The sequence below is a fragment of the Arvicanthis niloticus genome, chromosome 10 (assembly GCF_011762505.2).
Source record: "Arvicanthis niloticus isolate mArvNil1 chromosome 10, mArvNil1.pat.X, whole genome shotgun sequence".
Taxonomy (NCBI): domain Eukaryota; kingdom Metazoa; phylum Chordata; class Mammalia; order Rodentia; family Muridae; genus Arvicanthis; species Arvicanthis niloticus.
The window spans coordinates 49,494,268-49,516,062 of NC_047667.1; the positions used below are offsets into that span (position 1 = coordinate 49,494,268).

At 38.6% G+C, this 21,795-nt stretch overlaps 1 protein-coding gene across 13 annotated transcripts in view; it reads right to left on the reverse strand.

Annotated features, from left to right (window-relative positions):
- Positions 1 to 20,955, reverse strand: part of Prrc2c (proline rich coiled-coil 2C) — a 68,877-nt gene extending 47,922 nt beyond the window's left edge. For 6 of the 13 annotated variants that reach the window (XM_076941480.1, XM_034512720.2, XM_034512726.2 and 3 more), the window contains exons 1-5: positions 20,711 to 20,955; positions 4,445 to 4,610; positions 2,811 to 2,988; positions 1,247 to 1,356; positions 288 to 413 (exon numbers count right to left, since the gene is read on the reverse strand). In XM_076941480.1, the coding sequence (XP_076797595.1) occupies positions 288 to 413; positions 1,247 to 1,356; positions 2,811 to 2,988; positions 4,445 to 4,556 (526 nt within the window). In that variant the 5' untranslated portion in view covers positions 4,557 to 4,610; positions 20,711 to 20,955. The remainder of the gene's footprint in view (positions 1 to 287; positions 414 to 1,246; positions 1,357 to 2,810; positions 2,989 to 4,444; positions 4,611 to 20,710) is intronic. The other 7 variants (XM_034512728.2, XM_076941483.1, XM_034512719.2 and 4 more) reach the window with 3 other exon arrangements.
- Between the last annotated feature and the right edge of the window lie 840 nt (positions 20,956 to 21,795).

Consider the following 21,795-nt stretch of genomic DNA (forward strand, 5'->3'; position numbering starts at 1 on the left):
ACATGCATGTGAGGAGGAAAAGGAATACGGAATGGACAGGGGACAAAGATAAGGGCAAAAGTACCAAATATTGCAAAGAAAATAACTGGGTATCTTACAAATTTTGACTAAGTCAAATATAATTATACATTTTCAATAAGCTCTATAGTTACAGTGGTACTATAACTGTTAGCACAAAAATCCTATGTTTTAAGTGAATATAACTTTAGTCTCTGGAAAGCAGGTAAGCACACGAGAGCACACTTGGGGTGACAATTTAAGACAAAACATGTAGAAAGCATTCTCACTTGGTGGGCGTAAACTGGGTCCGGGTCCATAGTTTTCATCATTTGCTTCTTTTTCTTTTTTTTCCTGATCTCCAGCTGCCTGCAGACTGGGAAACTCCTGCTGAAATTGACTAGTCACTTGGATTCCTAAACATTTTTCAAAAACATATTAAGGTAACTTTTATAGTGAAGATAATTCAAGCAACCCTCCCAGGATAGAGTTCTTGCTTCTTTCTGATGAATTAATTATTCCACAATCCAATGATTATTTATATCAATAAAACTCATGAACTGTACCTAAGCCTTTGAAAAGTTATTGAACAGCCATGAGGAGACAAAAACCTGAGAGGAACCTTCCAGATATGCTGCACAAGTCTTTGTTTCTCTCCTATTATAACTCGAACTACTGAAGACCAACTTCTCTGCTAAAATATTTTAACAACTAGTTTAAACTGGATTATTGAAATGTACTTTGACTAAATACCAAGTCCCGAACAAGGCTAAGATGTTTTCATTTGATATACTACTTTGATTTAACACTAAACAGCTAAGGACAACTCATTATACATTTAAATACGTGTCAATTTTTTTTTAAATAAATATTATAGCTATTGTACTTTATGAACATTTTTCTAATTTTCACTACCCAGAAATCTTGACAGGATATGTAAAAGACGTTTAGAACAATTAGGGAAAGGAATTCAGTATCAATATACAATGTATTTGTATTCATCGAAGTGGTAAGGGTACAAGCCATGTCTGTTGAACTGTGTCTTAATTCACAGTAGTTCTCTAAAGGCAGAGGATAACTTACAGACTCTCCTTAGCTCACATATGACTTTTGACAATGAAATTTAACTAGCCTAATAGAGTTCAAGAATTTGACTACATTGTTTGGCAATGCTTTCTACTCTTACTTCCTTCATGGCTGTTCAGTAACCACTAAGCCTCACCAGATCCCCCAGCTCATGTCCACTTACCATCTCCTTGCCCACCTTGCTTGTTACTGGCCCATGATTTGGGAGCAGGTGCTACTTCTGGGGGAGCTGCAACCCCAGGTTTGGGCTGTGCTGGTGACACTTCTGGTGCTCTTTAAAAAAATATTAATCCATTATTTCAGATATTACACATTAAAAAACATTTTAATGCATGTAAATTAAGTGTGCTAAGTTTGGCTACAAATTTATTAATACTTATAAATTACAGATCTCTCAAAGGCGGTTTTGCATCTGTATCATTACCTTTATGTCTGTTTTCTCCTATTCATCTATACCTTTAAATAACAGAGATGACAGCTGCCTATTTTCCATTTTGTTTAAAAAAAAAAAAACAACTTAATACTTAAAATAGCTACCAGTAATATTTCAAAGAAATACATATTAACAGAAATGTAAGTATATGCAGACATTTGGTTTACTCTGGGATAATTAGGGGCAAAGGCTAGGCAAACTCCAATGTTAGTTGATAGATTTATCATTGCATTACAGTTCAAACATGTAATAACAATCTGTCTAATCCATTCTAATGAATAAAATATGATTAAAAAGAGTCTGCAGTTTTATGCAATCCTTGCAATATGGCAATACTTAAAAATGAAAGTTATCCAACAAACTAAAGAATGCCAGTATTACTTTTGGTACACCCAGACCTAGTTCACTTTCTATTATAAAATAATTTTCCAACAAACTAAAGTTTCTATAAAGGAGGTCATATATACTGTATAAATTAAGCAGAAACATGGAAACTTGATAAGATCTATGCAAACAATATAAATTCTACCAACTGACCAATAGCTATTCAGTATTTAGCTCAACTAATAATCCAGTATAAATCTTAACAAATAGAAGACAAAATATTTACTGAATTAGGCAGACAGTGCCAATTTTTGTTTTTCACTTACTTTATAAATAATGCCCAAGCCAAGCAGTTTAAATGTTGGAGTTAGAATTCTTAGGCATCATGGAATTTGGGCAACAAAACCAATTCCTTATTTTTGTTTCTTCCTCTTTTTATATTATTTCTTTCTGACTTGATTCCTTACTCCCATTAGAAAGAGAATGTGATGTGAACAGGGTGGGAGAGGAGGCAGTATGGTACAGGCTATGCAGTATAAACCTGTTTATTAGCTACTCTGTCATCTGTTCTATGGATAATGCCACTCAACTCAAAAGAGCCTAAAGACTATATCTTTTTAACTCTTCAAATTAATCAAGGACTTATTAAAATAAAGCAGAATGCTGGGTTCCACCCTCAGATAAAGTCTGCAGTAGATGTTGGCTGGCGTGTAGATTTGTCCCTAGGATATTAGATTCATTTTTCATATTTTTGCTAAGTAATAGTGTTAAGAGAGTTACAAGATTTTATTCTTATAGATAGAAGGCATCGGATGATCATGAAAGAGTAAGCTGACGTGTTTTCATCTGAAAAAGAGCTCTCTGAATTGTGTCAGTGTTTTTATAACATTGGCTGAACTCTTAGTGCACAGTGGTGACAGTTTCCTACAATGAGAGAAGTATTTTACTCTTTTAACAGATTTTGACTCACTTTTCTTCTTCATGTTGCTCTTGCTTTGATGCCCATCCTGTGCCATCTTTAGGCACAATATTCACATTAGGATCATTGCCTTTGTTTTCTGCTTTGAGACTTGGGAGGTTAGCAGGTGGGGGCATCCGCCGTGAAATACCAACTTTTCCAAGACTTTGTAACCCATGTCGAGCTGCAACTAAAAGATCAGTAACATCATTTTCCTTAGAACATCTATTGTATTATCCATTTTATTCTCAAATAATATAAATGAACAGGAGTCAATGGACTCCCTGACTTGTCCCTAATCTTAAAGTAGAGCTCTATGAACTCAGTTTATAAACCTGCAACATTAATTTAAGATAAAATGTAAACAATTCACTCAATATATTAAGCCATCTTGGGACCCCAGCAAAATTTGTCTCAAAAAAACAACAAAAAACCCCACCCACCAAAACCCCCTACCTTCTAAATATGGAACACTATATACTATGGGCATGGGAGTATGGGGAGGGGGATACTAGTTCTGAAATGTTTTCAGGCAATCTAGTCTAAGTAAAAACTTAAAATGTTAAGAGAAGAAAGTTCAAACTACACAACTTGGAAGGTGAAAGTGGGAAAATAGCTCTATGTTGGAGGCTGGCCTGATCCACAGTTAAGTTCTAAGCCAGTTAGGGTTACACAGTATGATGCTTTAAATATGCTTAGTCCAGGGAGTGGCATTATTAGGAGGTGTGGCCTTGTTGGAGCAAGTGTGTCATTGTGGGTGTGAGCTCTAATACCCTCATCCTAGCTGCCTGGAAGTCAGTCTTCTCCTGTTTGCCTTCAGAAGAAGATATAGAACCCTCAGCTCTTTCCTGCACCATGCTTGCCTGGAAGCTGCCATGCTCCTGCCGATGATACTGGACTGAACCTCTGAATCTGTAAGCCAGCCCCAATTAAATATTGTCCTTAGAAGAGATGCCTTGGTCACAGTGTCTGTTCACAGCAGTAAAACCCTAACTAAAATACGCAGCAACAAGCTTTTGTCTCAATACCTCCTAACTTAAAGCAGACAAACAAAACCTACAAACAAAAGAATGTTCCTGAATATGTTCACAATACTATAAATGTTCTACTTTTCACTGTATGTACTGGCACAAGGGACTCAAGTTAAAAAGACAGGATTTCTTTTTCTCTGTAGCTAAGTAGTATACACACACATGCACAGCTCTTTTGTCTCAATATGGTTTCTTTTCTATAGACACAGGGAGAATATAGAAGTGTATATATAAGGTTCTGTGAGGGGCTGTGAGATTAAGAACACTAGATGTTAAGTTCCAAGTCTATCTGTAACTTCAGCTCCAAGGGGATATACCATAGCTCTAATATCTGCAGGCACCTGCATTCACGTCCCCATACACACACACACACACACACACACACACACACACACACACACACACACACACACACATTCTCTCTCTCTCTCTCCTATAACATCTACACATAATTTAAAAATAACAAATTTTCAAAGGCAAAATATTTATGTGAATACATACAAAAAGGATAATATAAACAGGCTCATCCTAGCCTCTAATCTAAACATTAGATACAGTGCCATCTACATTAACAAATCCACAAACCACATAACTTGGGTTATTAGATCTACTCACCTGTAGTCTTCTGTGTTTCCAAGGACTTTCCTTTGTAAGTATTAAACAAACTGAGTGTTGCATACTTCTTCCCATCCTTTGCTTTTGTGCTCTGGCCTGACTTCTCCGACATTTCGGTGGACACTCATCTAGTCCAAAACCTCCTGACACACCCTTTAAAAGTAGTCTTTGTGATACATACAAGGAAAAAAAAAAAAAAGTAAGAAAGTTTTAGTATTAGCTACTTCTAAGAGTAACTGATCATCCAAAACTATAAATTATTTAAGATTGCACTGACTAATTATATTTATCTTTTGAGCAAATTTTCAAATTTACATAAAATATAGGAATATCTTTGGTTGCAAGCATAGCCTTTAATGGCTGAGCTCCCCAGCCTGAATAAAGGAATATTTAAGAAGGGCTTCCCTATATAGTCCTAGTACTCACTATGTAGACCAGGCTAACACTGAAATTACAGAGATCCTCTTGCCTCTGCCTAGGATAAAGGTATGTATCACCATGTCTGGCCTTGTATAAATATAATATTTAAAAGCATATAATTTGCAGCCATAAAAAAGAAAAGTAGGTAAGAAAGGGCAACCTCACCATAAATAATCGGTTTAGTTAAAATTAAAGTTGAATTGTACCTACTTGCTTTCTAGTGTTTTGCTTCTAAAAAGGCTTGGGGAATACCTTTCCATTTTCAATCAGGTCAAAAACTTTATTGAAACAACATGCACTTGAGAATACTACTGACTTGTTCAGAAATAAAGTCAGCCACCGACAGAACTCAACTCAAAAAAGGTATCATCAAGATTTAAGCTTTTTACCAGACTTTTTTTTTTTTTTTTGTTCGTTTGTTTTTGTTTTTCGAGACAGGATTTCTCTGTGTAGTCCTGGCTGTCCTGGAACTCACTCTGTAGACCAGGCTGGCCTCGAACTCAGAAATCCGCCTACCTCTGCCTCCCAAGTCCTGGGATTAAAGGCGTGCACCACCACCATCCGGCTAGATTTAAGCTTTTTAAATGAATTATTTTACTTAATTCACATCCCAAATGTACCCCACTCCACCCTACCCCCTTTCTCTGGGGCATCAAGTCTCTATAGGATTAGGAGCATCCTTTCCCACTGGGGCCAGAAAAGGCAGTCAGTGCCCTGCTACATCGGACCAGCCTGGGTATGCTCTTTGGCTGATAGCTCCTTGGGGTTCCAGGTTAGCTGACACTGTTGGTCTTCCTCCTACAAGGTTGCCATCCACTTCAGCTCTTTCAGTCCTTCCCTAGCTCTTCCATAGGCATCCCCAACCTCAGATCAATGGTTGGATGTAAGTATCTGCATCTGTCTCAGCTGCTGGTAGAGCTCAACATTTAGTTTCATTTTTGAATCATTATAATGAATCACAAAATCATGGTATGGTGATTTGAATAGGTATGGCCCCCATAGACTCATGTGTTTGAATGCCTGGCCCATAGAAAGTGGCACTATTAGGAGGTGTGGCCTCATTGGAGAAAGTGTGTCATTGTGGTGGAGGGCTTTGAGGTCTCTCTCCTATGCTCAAGGTAGGCCAGGTGGCACAGTCTCTTGTTGCTACCTTCGGGTTGGATCAAGTTGGAGAACTTTTGAGCTTCTCTAACAACCATAGTTGCATGCTTCCTACAATGATGACGATGAACTAATGAACCTCTGAAGTTACATAAGCCAGACAATTAAATGTTTAGTTGTCATGGTGTCTTATCACAGCAAGAGAAACCCCTAACTAAGATATATGGCTACCTAAAATTTTTCTAAGAAGCAAAGTAATGATCAACACAAATATCATAGACATAAAATACATCAAAACAAACATTAAAAGTAAATGGTTGGAGTAGTGAACTATACTTGTGTCTCAGCACTGGAAAGCTAAAGTAGAATCAAGCTGATCCAGATCAGCCTATACTACATACCAGATCTTTTCTCAAAACTAAAAAACAAACCAAAATGACACATTATCAATACACAGTCATGTATGTCTGTAACATTAACAGGTGGAGGTGGGGAGAGGGGAGGGCAAAGGGTGTGTTGGCTGCCTGTTAACTTAGCTCCAGGTGTGGAGTAAGATACAATGTCCTCCCCTCAATAGTTTCTTTGTACATAAATTAACACCCCCACCCCTTTCCCTCTCACTACCAGTTTATGCAGAATTGCTAGGAGCAGGCCAAGTAAAAGTATTCCTTAAAATACATCCCATCCTCTATATGTTTCTATAGTATGGCCACAGTTACAAACCACAGAATTATATATCCTAGAAGTATAAGGCCAACAGTAAAATTCATGCCTAAAGGAGAAAGGAAGTAGATGAAGTTGAAGCAGACAGAAATCAGCTCACTAGGTAGACAAGACTGCTCTTGTGTTTATTCTACATGCCAAGGGCCAATAGAAGAAAACTAGTTTATCTGCCGTGTGATTATATGGCTGCATTTGACATTAATATCTCAACAAACCAGTACAATGTAATTAGCAATCACCCAAACCCTTCAAACAGCAAGCTCAAAAACTTGTTTTCAGCCTTTTGACTTCTGACTTCAAAAATGTATTAGCACAATTATGGTGACTGAAAGCACTATATATTCTCTATCTGTAGCATTACTAACTTCAAAACACCTCTTCAAGAGGACAGAAAGATTGTAATAGCCAGAAGACCAAGGTCTCTCCTGCAAGAATGTCTGTTACATAGGACAGGAAAGCTGCATCCAGGAAATCAAACATGATCATCTATACAAGACGGAAACAATAAAAACACCAGCTGGCATGCCAACGTGAAGGAATGTGTCCTCTCCAGGGACAAAGACCCCGATAGGTTATCCAATCCCAAGTAGTCAGTGCTAAACACACGTACATAGGAGCAGCACTAAAGGAATTCAGCAGGTTCTACTTATAATTATATATGAGTAACAATAATAATTAAAGAAGCTATGATTTGTAAGGGAATGAAGGGAAGTTGGAGGGAGAGGAAATCATATAAATATAGTACTCACATATGAAATTCTCAATAAAATAAAATAAGCCTCTGGACTGGAGAGATGGCTCAGTGGTTAATAGCACTGATTGCTCTTCTAGAGGACCTGGGTTCAATTCCTAGCAACCACACAGTACCTCACAACTGTCTCTAACTCCAGCTTCAGGGGATCCAACACTCTTATACACATACACACTGGCAAAACACCAATGCACGTAAAATAAAAATAATTTTTAAAAAAGGCCTCTATAATTGTATATTAACAATATATGATCAGTCATACTAAGGTCCCTAAATATGTGAAGAACTTAATCTGTAAAAACATCTTTTAAATAAGTGCTACCCACCCCAATCTTGCTTTTACCAATTAAAAAATAATCATTCTCTCTAAAATTAGAGGTGCTACGACTGAGAAAAAAACAATAAAAATGGCATTTTTCACTGAAATTAGACATGGTACATATGCATTTTCTAGATTTTGTACAACTGTATATTATTTTCTAACAGATTTTGGCCAAAAGTAAACAAACACCCTAAAATTTTATATGGCAATAAATGGAGTGTATGTGGTGAACCAATGTTTTTAAAGCAAGTAGCTGGTTCCCAAAAAATGTAAATGAAATTTGGGAAGCAGTTTGTCAAAATATAAATATAAGCCTTTTGAGATGAAAGGATGCTACAATGACATTTTTCATGACTACTCAGCTAGAATGCTGATACAGAAAATAAAAAACACTTAAGTGCTTTCTTAATACTGGAAAGTGATTAGCTATGTCTAAAGTCCCCTCAGCTTATCAAGTATAAAGTCCTAGATTTTAATACTGTAAACATTAAATAATCTTTAATATTTAGTATATGTAGAAAAATCCCTGTATTTCAATAATATCCAATCTACCCAATTTAAATAAGCAACAGAAGTACATTTCTGGTCATGAAGGTTTCTAGATGTTTACCATCCTCTCATTATTCCTATACAACAATGTAAATCTCCTGAAAAATCCCCTGAAAAAGACAGATTTATACCTGTTGGGGTTGAAAAGATGCCTGTCTCAGCTATTAAAATCACATAAGCTGCTATTGCAGAAGATCCAGGTGTGACTTCCGGCACTCATAACCATTTTTAACTGTAGTTCTAGAGGAAGCGTTCCTTATTCTGGCCTCCATGGGCACTGCACACATGGTACACAGACATGCATGCAGATGAAACACTCAAACATACACATAAAACAAATCTAAAAAACAAAATAATAATGTGGTGGTTTGAATATGCCTGGCCAGGGAAAGGAACTATTAGAAGGTGTGGCCCCAAATTTCTTTCAAACTACAATCTTTGAGACAATTTTTAATTGCTGATATACTAAGATATCATGTAAGTTTCTAGACAGAGCTTCAAGCTCAAATGTTTTACCCCTTACAGTCTTACAAATATTGACTCAGTGCTTACCTTATACCACAGAGAAATCGTGACCAGGAAATAAGATTGTTCTCATTCGATAAACAAAGACAAGACCTTAGAAATTTGAGATTGCAAAGGTATAAAAAGCAAATTCTAAGACAGAAAAGCTAACCAGTGAACATCTTTTGTCTTTCTACCATTACCATTACTTCAAGTGAAGACAGTGTTCAAGCTCCATTTGAAAGCAGCTACTCTTACCAGCCACTACAACTGGGAGAAAGTTTGGTCTCAGGCATGTTACAACAGCACTAACCGATGAAAGCAGAAAGGAATAAAGAGAGAGGAAAGTAAAGGAGACTGGTGACTTCAGCAACTGTCACCAAACAATATTGAGTCAGTAACAAGAAAGAGAATCAAGAATATAGAGACTATGTACAGAGAATCAAGCTTACTTACGGGCGTCTTGCTCATTTACTAACTCAAGTTCAAGAACTACTCTCAGAAAATTATTGACATGAGTATGATTTTCAGACTACAGTGTTTATACCTAGACATTAAAAAGCAAGCGCAAAAGAAACTGTGTCAGTGTGTGCAGAGGTAAATGTTTGCACAGAAGACAAAGAAAGTAAGACAAAATAGTTACAGGCAGGACACCTGGATAAAGAAATATGGACATTCTCCACCATTTTTTAACTTTCTAGAAAAATAAGTGGTGGCAGATGCCATCTGGAGGGGCTGTGGTGAGCAAGTGAGTTTCCTGGAAACACTCCACTGTGTTTGCAAAACTGTGATGGATGTACCTAAGAGGCAAAGTACCCCTCCAGGGGGTTGTCCCCAAATTGCTTTTTGCTTCTGCTGCACCTTTTCATGTTTATCATTGCTATATTCGCCCTGTATCAAGCATGGTGTGAATACGCATGGAAAGACCCCCACTGCCTGCAACTGCTTCATGAGAGATAGCCCATTCTAGTGGGCAAATTTTCTGCAGATCAATGCCAATTAACTTTTATAGAATAATGCTGTTTAAATGAGTTGATTTTACAAAATTCCTGACTTGATTTAAATACTTTTAGAAATTTAGTAGGATTGATAAGGAAGATTCAGGAGATGGTTTAAGATGATTTGCCAGGAAGAAGTAACAGAGATAGAACTAAGAGTAGAACGTCGTGTCCCCCGTCCCCCCCCCCCACCCCCCCGCTTTGTAGAGTAGTGAGGGCTGTATAGGCTAGTAAAGGAGCACAGGAAACAAGCAATCCAAGCACCAAGCACATAGTGGTACTTGTAGAAAGGAAAATAGGTCTGAGACAGGTTAATGATCAAAGAAAACGTTCATTTGTTCTAGGTTGGGTCTGAGTTCCTTAACCTTGTGATCTAAAGATGTGGTCACAGGTTTTAGTATGCACCGTAAGAAGGCAGAAGAGAGAATAGATGATTAGCCAGTTTGAAACCTTTATATAAGGTTTTAAAAAATAAGAAAAATGATTGGTTTCTTAGTCAATACAAACTATTGTCAGCTAGCATAGGGAAAAATTAAAGAATTATTGCTTTGAGGTTAAGATGAATTTGTGGAAAGATAGATGGAAAATGTTTAGTTAGGTGTGAGTTTCAAAAGAATATTTTACTTAATAATCATGTAATTTCCCTTAGTGTAATGATTTTCATGTTTTTGAAAAATATGTTTGTGTGGTGATTGCTTTTGGAGAATATGTAACTTGTAGCTATAAGGTGATCTTTAAAGGAGTAAGAGAAAAAAAAGTTGTTGGAGCCTTGCTTCATCCACCAAGTGTGTGTATGTTTTCCCCATCTTCAATAGCCCCAGAGAATTAAGTTTTGCTCCCTCAGAGAAAAGTCTGTTAAGTGATTAGTCACCAACTCCATACATTCCCCCTCAGTATCTGACATGTTGAAACTGGTCTTTGGCAAAGTTTATTCCTCTCTTTAAAAATTGTAAGAATTTTTAAAAGGTGGTATGTTCTCCACAAAATAAGTTCTTCTCCTTCAATTTCTTTAAGAGTATTTTCTCTTATCTTTAGTCTTAAAAACACCCCTGGTATTTATTTCTCATACTTATAAACATTTTAAAAATTATATTCTAATCTAGCAATGTATTTTGGGACCCACCTTTCAAAAAACTAAGGTTTTGGCATGCAAAATAAAAAATATACTCAACTGAGTCTCAGAAGTACATAAAAGTCTAAATCATTAAAATTTACAAATGAAGAAAATTATCAAAAATACCCATAAAGCTAGAAAACAGTGGCATCAATATTAATTCAGATGTGCCTCAAAAGAGTGTCCAAGAAAATTTTAACAATTTTCATTAAGGAGATACACATTTTAAATTAAGTAACATGTTATTTAAAGTTAAGGAGATTCTAAATAGGTGATGTTTTCTTCGTAATGTATTCCTCATAATGTATAATATAGACCACCAAAGATAAATCATTATGAGCAATAAAGTGATGGTTCCATTAAATATAACCACATGCATAGAAATGTTATTTTCAAATATAATAACATAATGAGCACCACAGATTATAAGAGGAATTTGTGTAACCTGAAATTATGAAGCCCTAACCCAGAGGTGATGGTATTTAGAAACATAGTTGAGAGGTAATTAGGTCTAGATGATGACATGACTCTACAGAGCTCACTGTCTGCCATGGGAAAACAATGAAAAGGGCTCATGTGTAAGAAGGGAAGCAAGTCCTCACCAAGACAAACCATGCGAGCATCTTAGACTTCCAGTCTCCATAGCTTTGAGAAATAAATTTCTGTTGTTTAAGCCACCTAGTTATATTGGGGGCAGGGAATGACTGGTGTATTAAGTTTAGAACACAGTATTTTATTACTACAATTTTAATTAAATTGTCAAAATTTAATTATGACCAAACATTCACCAGCCCAAGCCATCCTAGTTTCAAGGAATTCAGTATTCATGAAATATAAACTTTCTAAAAAGCTATTTAATTCTTTCATCTTTTGTCTGTTTTTGAAACATTACTCAAGTACCAGGCTTAACAATACCTCCCAAGTACAAATAAACAGTGGAAAATCACTTTTAAGATATGAATTAAGTACAGAATCCACAAACCAATTTTTGATAGAAAATATTAAAAAAAAATCAAACTATAAACACCTTTTTAAAAAAGCCACAAACAGCATCAATATAATACAAATAACTGTCAGGCCATAATTAGAAACAACATTACTGTGTATGGTAGTACATGCCTATAATCCCAGCACTTAAGACAGGAGGCAGGAGTATCAAGAGTTCAAGGCCAATCTAGATTATGAGACTACATCTCAAACAAATAAAATGAAAATGAAATGGAAATAAGGGAATTATGTTTCCAGGATAGAGAAAGCCCCTTATAATTAGAAAAACAATCTAGCTAGCAAATCTTTTGTACAAAAAACAAAACAAACAAACAAAAAAACCAAACCACTGCTGAAAGAGTCAGAGTCAGCTTCTTATGTAGGTCATGACATAAAATGTGGTAACAATAAAAGGCTTCTCAACTTGTAATCCTACAATGAATTCAAAGTATTTCTGGCAGCACTCAACCATGTTGTTTGGACAACGTCACTGTGTATACCCTTATAGCATGGAACAATGTGCCAGTAACACCTTGGTTAATATTGGTAAAGCCTGTGTGCTATGAATTCCAGTGTTTTACTGTGCGTATAGTGTTTTGCTTGCATGGAAACGTAATGGTTTAACTACGGAAAACAATATTCCTCAGCTTGTATCCAATTAGTTTACTTTTGGACTGTATTATGCTATACTGCTTGATTTTAAAACTGCTTCTCAAGTTGATGACTTTGTCAAGCTCATTCCAGTTACAATACAATTCTTACAAATTTCTAGGACGGTTCTTAACCTACTTCTGATATGTAAGATGTCATTCTCAGCACTGTACCAGTAAATCTCTGAAAATTGCTTAAGTTCTTTACATTGGGCAAATCAAACACTTAAACAAAACTTAATTATTCATGCAAAAACAAACAAGCTATCATCTGTAAAGCCTTTATTTTTAAAAAGTAAAGTACCAAAAGAATTGTATTAAAATAAATTCATAATCATCACTAAATATTTAATTTGTATATTTCGTATACCAGAACTATAGACCCCCCCCCCCAAAGTTGCATGTAGAAAGGTTAAAAGGCCCTATCCTAAGAGCTGGAGAGACAGTTTAATGAAAAAATGGACTTTGCAAACATGAATGAGAATATGAGGAACAGGATGCACCATAGGTGGGGTGAGGTGGAGAAGCTGTTTGTTTGTGCCTCAAATCCCAGTGCTGAGGAGACAGAAAGGAGGATCCCTGGAATTTTCTGGCTAGTCAAACAGTGGCCTGATGAGGTCAGTGATAGATGATCTCAGTAAGTAAGGGAGGGCCAAAATGTTGAAAGTTATGGGGGGAAAAGAATTCTTTCCTAGCCGCTCCTCCTCCTTCATCTTCCACATAACCAAAGGGTCACAGTAGAGGCTGGGATTTTAAGCATAGCATCCTTTCCCTAAATTAGTAACTCTTCCAGTATCATTGAAATGTTGGTCTTCCAACATTAAAGAGTGCACCCCTCCCTTACACTTGCTAATTTTCATTCTTTCCATGTTCAAATTTGCCATACTTATTACACAACACCTTTTTCATCTTGCTTGCTAGAAGATGGTTCTACAACCTAACCATAATTGAAGTAAATATACACAAATTCAGCATTAGACTCACAAAACCATACAACAAAAGCACAACATCATTTAATAAATACTAATACAGCAATAGAAGCAAACTTCACACCTCTGACCAGAAATGCTCTTTTATTTTTGTTTTCAGAGAAAGTAAGTTACTAAGTAGCCCAGGCTGACCTGAAACCAGCAGCAATTTCCCTGACTCACTCACTCTCCCAGGCATGAGGAACCATTCAGCTTTCTTTCTTTCTTTTCTTTCTTTCTTTCTTTCTTTCTTTTTTTTTTTTTTTTTGAGACAAGGTTTCTCTGTGTAGTTCTGGCTGTCCTGGAACCCACTCTGTAGACCAGGCTGGCCTCGAACTCAGAAATCCGCCTGCCTCTGCCTCCCAAGTGCGTGCACCACCACTGCCCAGCACCATTCAGCTTTCTTTTCCCACTTTAAACTAAAACTTGTATGATCCACTTTCCTAACTTTCAACAGTAATTCTAGACCTCCCATATTATGATTCTTCGATTTGATCTAAAAAATTTAAATTTAATTCTCAAAGCAGATTCTTGAATTACAGACTACCATAAAACAGCCATATTTTGAAAAATCAAAACTTTAATTCAAACAAAATGCTTGAAGTTAAAATTGTATTAAATAAGGACTCTTTCTGCTTTGTTTTTCAGACAAGGTTTCTCCACATTGCCCTGGCTGTCCTGGGAACTCACTAAAAGACAAGGCTTCAAACCCATAGACATTCGCCTACCTCTGCCTCGTGAGTGCCAGGATTAAAGACATGCCACAAGTGCCTGGCTAAATCTTAAAATGCTCTTACCTCTTTAATGACATGGTATTTAATACACCATTTTTCATTTATACTAAAAATATTTATAGTAAGTTATAATACCCATCTTTTTTGGGGGGGGGGTGTGTTTTGGTTTTTGGAGACAAGGTTTCTCTGTGTCCTGGCTGTCTTCAAACTCAGATTGGCTGCCTCTACCTCCAGAGTTCTGGGAGTAAAGGAGTGCACCACCATGTGCCTGGCCTTAAAACATATCTTTAAAATGCATTAAAAATGGAACTGAGGTTTTAGTTGTGAGCCAACTTGCAGATGCTGGGAACCAAACCTGGTTTCTCTGTAAGAGTACAAGTGTTCTTAGCCACTGATCCATCTCTGCAGCCTGTTCCTGATGGTCTAAAGACCTCTACAAAGCCTTGAGGAAAATGTATCTTTCTAGGAATAACTAGAGTTACAGTAGGGGCTGGAATTTTAAGCCGATGGCTCTAAAAGAGTACATAACTCTGGGATATGGGCTACACTTTAGTTCCTGTTATCTTCTTCATCCTAGTACCTTTGTGCAGTGCACTGACATAGAACCACAAGCAGCAGTCCTATATTTGTAAATCACCAGCTGGAAAGAGGAAGAAGATGTATTACTATCTCTTTTCTTCAGACTCAAATTTAGTGACTTGCTTGAGACAGGATCTCACAATATGCATGCCATGGCTGAACTGGAACTCTCTGTGTAGACCAGGCTGGTCTTAAACTCACAGAGCACCACCTGCCCATCTGCAGTCTACAGTGATTTTTTAATCCAATCTCCAAATTTTTTTTCTTTCCCATGATTGTGTTTTAGTTTGACTAAAGCTTGACATGGTAGTGCAGAGATCTGCATACCTTTGATCCCAGCACACAAGAGGCATGCAGATCTCTGTGAGACTGAGGCCAACTTGGTCAACATAAGTGAGCTCCAGGACAGTCATGGCTACGGGAGACCCTGCTTCAAAATCCCCAAAATAGGCAAATAAATAAAGGCCAAGACTGATAACATGTGGCACTGCAGAATATTAATGGTCTCTTTGTAAAGTCAAGAGACCAGACCTGAACAGTGACAGCTGATACAAACTGAAAAGAACTAAACCTAAGTTCTATTCTAATACTTATAGTTCAGAGTTCAAGTATTGAAACAACTGAAACTCAAGGTGTCTTTTCCCCACTACCCTGCCTCTTAACCTTCCACCCCCAGTACTTGACTTAAGAGTTTTTTGGGGTCACCAAGGATATGTCATTTAAATCAGAGGCTGTTTACCAGATTTAAGAAATGTTTCTTACATTGAACTTTAATAATCCTACATTTATAGTATGCCCTTCTGCCCCATTTCTGTAGCAACTTGGCTTAACCACTCTTGTAATTTTCTTGCTTACATCCTAGTACGGTTGCCAAGCACCTTTTAGGACTAGTCTGCATCCTTTTCTGTAAGGCTGTCTTTTCCTGTTTCATGAATCCATTCCATTCTAGGCTTTTAAATCACTTTCAGCCATCATTATCTGCAACTGTTGCATGATCTTACTCATTTTTTTTTATAGCAGTTATATTCCAAGGATGGAAAGGCAGACTGGTGGAACGCTAATTTGAAGTGGCCACAGGTTAGAATTTAGGAGTTTATTAGATGGGAAAAAAAAAAAAAAAAAAAAAGCAAGCCCTATCGTCAAATAATCATGTACATTTTAATTTCAATTTCACTTAATTAAAAGTAAATTCACCTGTAATTCCAGTACTCTGAAGGCTGTAGTCTAGCAGGGTGACAAATCTGAAGCAACTTGAATACACAATGAGACACAGGTGGGGTGCAGCAATAGGGAACTAAGTATTAACACATGAGTTAAAGACAAAGTCAAAACTTACTAGCCAGGTTAACAGTAACAACTTAAAAAAGCAGCTTTCTAGTGTTGTAATGGAAGAAAAGAATCCCCTGCTAAAGTTTACTGTAGTACAGATTTAAAGAGATAGTGCTCCCCCTTTCCAAACAATCTTAGCCTAGGGCTGGGTAGAATCCTTGACAAATATTAAAGTTATAGGGCTTGGGATATAGCTTAGAGGTATAGTTGTCAGCCATGTGGAAGATTCTCCCCAGAACTTGGACCAACCGACCAACCAACCATAACTCTGGAATACACCTGTAAACTCCAGTACCTGAAAAGCTGAGGCAGGAGGATGTGAATTAAAGACCAGTTTAGCTACTAATGAGCCTCTGCCTCAAACACAACAATCAAAACCTCAGCCAAAGATGATAGCTAATGCCTGTAATGTTAGCACCAGGGAGGCTGAGGTAGGAGTTTGAGGCCAAGACTGAGCTATGGAGTGAAACTTAAGGAAACACAAACACACACAGTAAGAAAATTACAATTAATGATATTTGTGTGGATGTACCTCTGAGACTCAGAGACCAGAATATATCAGGAATCTTCTAAGACTCTCCACCTTGTTTTTGAGACAATCTCTAACCGAACTGGAAGTTTACTACTCTGGGTTAAAGGCCTGTTAGCAATGCATGCTCATGAGTGCTGGGGATTTGAACCTAGGTTCTCTTGCTTTCACAGCAAGCACTCTAAAATAGTGAGTCACTTTTTCTGTCCAACAATTATCTTCTAGTCATCATGTTTTTCTTTATAGTAATTAACCAGATATGATACATTTTTCTGTGAGTGAATTTTCTTCTACACCAAATTTTCTCTAGTCACAAGCCTTTATTTCTATCCTCAGTTATTAATTCTAAGACTACACGGGAACTTTTGTGGTGTGAAGGGCAGTGTTGGGGGACCAAACCTAAGCAGCCCTCGTGGATGCCATACAAAAAGCTCTCTCCAATTTTATGGTAACCCCCACTAACACATACCTTATTAATGTAGCCCTGACAAGCCTCGGAACTGCTGGGATTAAAGGTATGTATTAAAGGCACCGTACCCAGCTCTTGGCAACGGTAATCATTCATTTTTAAGACTAAGTATCTTGGTAATAAGAAACAAAGCCACACTCCTCTGAAAATTAAGCCAGGTATGGGGCCACAAGCCTTTAGTTCCAGCACTGGGGAGGCAGAGGTAGTAGGCCAATATGTGAGTTCAAGGGCAGCCTAGTCTACAAAATGACTTCTAAGCCAGCTAGAACCAGTCTCAAACAAACATAAACCAGAAAACGTGATGCAAATCAACCTCACAATAAGTACTGACTCACTTAACCTTATTTGTGGATGTATTATTTGGCATTTTTAACCACTCAATAATGTAAATAAACTATGACACCCACCATACTGAGAGGACAATGAAAAAGGCCCAGTAAAGGAAGACTGAACTGGGAAAACAAAAATTCCTAGATAGCAGTTTTGTGAGACAGGGCTTCTTTGTGTAGCCCTGGATGTCCTTGAACTCTTACAGTTCAGCTTGCCTCTGCCTCCCGAGTGTTAGGATGGCTACCATGAACTCGCTTCCTAGATAACAGGTCTTTAAAATAACAGTAATGCTCTCTCTATATATGCTAGTTGTACCTTACTTTAATATTCAGCACCCAGCAGTGCTTCTAAGGGTGAATCCAAAATCCTGGCAGTAGTTTTTGTATCCTAGGTAATATATGCCAAAAATGTCTGCCAATGAAACAAAAGTTGTTGTTGAACTTCAGTAATACCCCTCATTTGATTGGTTCTTCTAGCAAATAGGAAGACACAGGCTCCTAAACATGACTGTCTTCCTGTTAAACTCTAAAACACTAAGAAAGAGGCACAAAGGCAAGTTTATAGTTAGTTTTAAGAAGGAAAACACAAGAGGCCCTCTAAAGAATACTTTGATCCACAAAGATGCTCGGATTGATACATCAATGGTACCACTTAACTAAAAATGCTATGACTCGGGAAACTAACATTAACTCAGACTTCTTAGCAACAATTAACAGACTATTCACTGTTGTCACTCCACTCTAAAGCAACAGACAAGTCTTACTTTACTGAAGTCAGTGTTCTGGTCAGAACTTGGGTATTAACTGCAGGGCTACTTTCACTGTAGGATGTTTTCTGTTGGGCATGGTAGCACTCACTTTTAATCTCAGCACCCAGGAGTCAGAGGTGGGAGGATCTCTTGAATTTGAGGCCAGAATCTGATCTACAGAGATCCAGAACAGCCAGGGATCTGGTAGAGAGCCCTTGTCTCAAAACAAACACCCCCCAAAACAAGAGAATTCAGTTTCCTAAACATGTATGTAATTGACTTTTTTTACATTTTATCAATGATGAACTCTTACAGATACCAGTACGACATAAATTGCATAAAACGGTATCACCTAGCTAACTCCTAACCAGAAGTGGTGGTTGGGAGGCAGTGCACAGACTCAGAGAAACAGTATCATACTCAAGGACACTGAAGAAATTCTGCACTTCATTCTGAGCTACAACTGAGTCCAGGGTTATTTACTACATAGAGCACAAAGAAGAAATTTTTATGAAATAAAGCTCAGTATGTAAATGTAAGAAGTGGAAGAGGAAAAAGATGACTACTTAAGATGACTTAGGCTATTCTGAGAACACAGATTTTACTGCTTGAAAACTAGTTTCTTCTTCCAGTATTCTACTGCTCTCCTTCCATTTTTAGCCGTCCTTTTACTATGCACTAACCATAGTAACAAGACCATTACACAGTCTTAAATTCTATAGCAAGCCTGAGAGGTACTGATATTATAATCTTTAGTTTATCATTGAAGGGATGGTCTCACGATAATTTCTCAAACAAAACTAAACATTCACAAGGTCTCACTATACAGTCTAGGCTGGCCTCAAACTCATCTCTGTCTTCCCCTAGTCTTCCTATGCCACCAAACAGATATAACCCACGTTTACATCCGGAACATTTTAACCTTCACATGTAACAATGTTCAAACACCCAAAGCAAGCTAGAGAAAAAATACCAGTTAATGATGTGCCTTATTTTAGCAATAATTATATAAGTATAAAACCAAATGAGCACTTTGATAGTTCAGAGCTTCCCCTTTGGGTTTAGAAAGTATGGCTTTGATTACAGTACCATTACAAATTTGTGACCTTGATCAAATTATTTCGATCTCTCAAATATCTTGTCCTCATCTATAAACCAAGTATAAGAGCACCTTCCTCAAAGACTGGAAGGAATCAAAAAGGATAATGTATATGAAGGTCTTGTGATCATACAGTTAGAGGTTAAGTACTGAGAGAGCAGCCTGCATTCTATGTTCATCACACACACCTACAGACCACCTCCTCCACCAAAAAGAAAAAAACTCAAACAGCTTATTTTGACAAATTCATCCCAGAAAAATCAAATAGCGACTTTACTATATACAAACTCAATCTATTTCTAATTTTTGGAGAATCAACACATTTGGGGCAAGCCAGGAAAGATGCTGCAGTGCATCTGTGACACACACCTAAAAATGGCTCCAGCCAAAGCAGCATCTTAATGACCAACATGGAAGCTCAAATCTACTTTTAAAAAACGCTGGAGGTCAGACGTTGTGGACGCTTCAGACCACCCTATCTATAACATCTATTTGCAGGAACTGACTACTAAGCACTCAACAAATCAAGCATCTTCCGATTCTTCTGGTGCATTTCCAAAGAGAAACCCTATCAAGGAGAGCCGCTTACTGTACAAATTCTAAGTATCCTGCCGGGGTATGAATTTATGAACGGAGGCTGAAGACGAGCCAATGCGGAAATCCGGGTAGTTTTAGGAGTCAGGAATTACTAGGCAAGTTGGACCCCCACCCCAAAGATCTTGAACAAACTTCAAACACATATACATCTCTTTAAAGGGATCAGAGCAGTCCTTAAATGCAAAACCAAGCAAGAGTCCTCACTGACTCCCATGATATTTTCTTCAGTTTTAAATAGGGTCTCTACCCTAGCAACCAGTGATACTAAACACTCTCTGAAAATCAGGCAGCAGCCGAGCCATATTCCCACAAATGCGGGGCTGGAGCGGCCTAGCGGGAGGAAAGACTACTCAAATCCTCCAAGAAGTTGTTCAGCTTGTCCCTAGCGGAAGTGGGGTTGGTCCCGGGTCCTGGCAGAGCCTCTTACGACCGGCCTGGGCTACACACCGCTCGCAGCAAAAGCCAGCATCATCACAGGAGCATCCACAGGCAGCAAGAGCCCTTGGAGGTACCACGGGCACCATCCTCCACGCCGTGGAAAAACGGCGCGCGCAGGCCCCGCGGGTGGAGGCTTCCTCGGCCACCTCGGCCGCCCCGCCGCAGCACACGCCGCGCACATGGGCGGCGGGCCCGCGCCAGATCTCCGCGGACGCCACGATGCCGGGAGTCCAGGTAGAGGCGCGGGCCCCCAGGCCCTCCTTGCGCCCCGCGCCCGACCTCCTCCATCGGGCCTCCTCACGGCCCGGTCGCCCTCGCTCTCCTTACCCGCCAGGGTGAGAACCAACTCTGCGCGCTTCCAGGGGCTCGCCCGGTACAGATGAGGGGCAGGAGAGGGGAAGGAGCCTCGACAGATCGTCCGCAGGGCCGCTCGGTCCAGAAAACCCGAGCCACGGCCGTACAAACCGCCAAAGCACTTTCGCTACCTCCTGAGAGGGTGAGAGCGAGCGAGAAAAAGACGCAAGATGGCGGCTAGCCAGCCCCTACGTGCTACGTCATGACGTTGCGTACGTAAAGCAAATCTCCGCAAGACCGCCCTCCGGGGGTTGAGGCTGCGGGATCACGTGACAGCCTCCGCGGCCTCTCCACTGCGGCGGAGGGTAACGCTACCTCCTACTGGAAGGAGGGAGTTACATCAATCAGAGCAATCTCTGGGAGACAAAGCTTTTCACCTGGAAAGATTCCAAAAGTCTTGAGTCGTCCAAAATTACGACTCGCTTTGTACATTGACACAACTGATGGAGGAGCATATAAATTTACAGCCTGCTCTTTGACAGAATGTTCTTAAGTAGGGGGCAAAGTGAGAGGGCATGGTGTGGCAATTTGAGAAGACTGAAGTTACCTCAGAGTGAAAAAAAGTTATCCGCGTGTTAGGAACAAAGGGACTGGTGTGCTTTGCTGAGACCACCTTGGGCATTTGTAATTTTAGTGTAAAATAAGGCATTTCTGACTTCTCTGGCAATGTTTACCTCTTGGACCAACTATCTAACAGAAAACTAACAGTTAAGATTCACTTATACAGAGGTGTATAGGTAAGTGTACAGTAGAGACAAGAAAGTACCCGAAGTGAGGAAGGAAAATTATATTGTTTCTGGGGGCTGAGCAAGTACCTCAGTGCCATGTAATACCTTGCCACATGTGTGCAAGTCTCTAGATTTGATCTTCCTTTGCCCAAATGAAGGAAAATCAGGAGTATGTGATATTTGCCTACTTTATGAAGTATCTATAGCGTTTAATGAATCCAAAGATTCTTGTCACTTATCCTGGTCTGAGTAAACTTCTCTGATAGTAACTGGTATGTGTTCATGGGATGACACCACAACGTTAGAACAACCCTAGAATGAAATAACGAT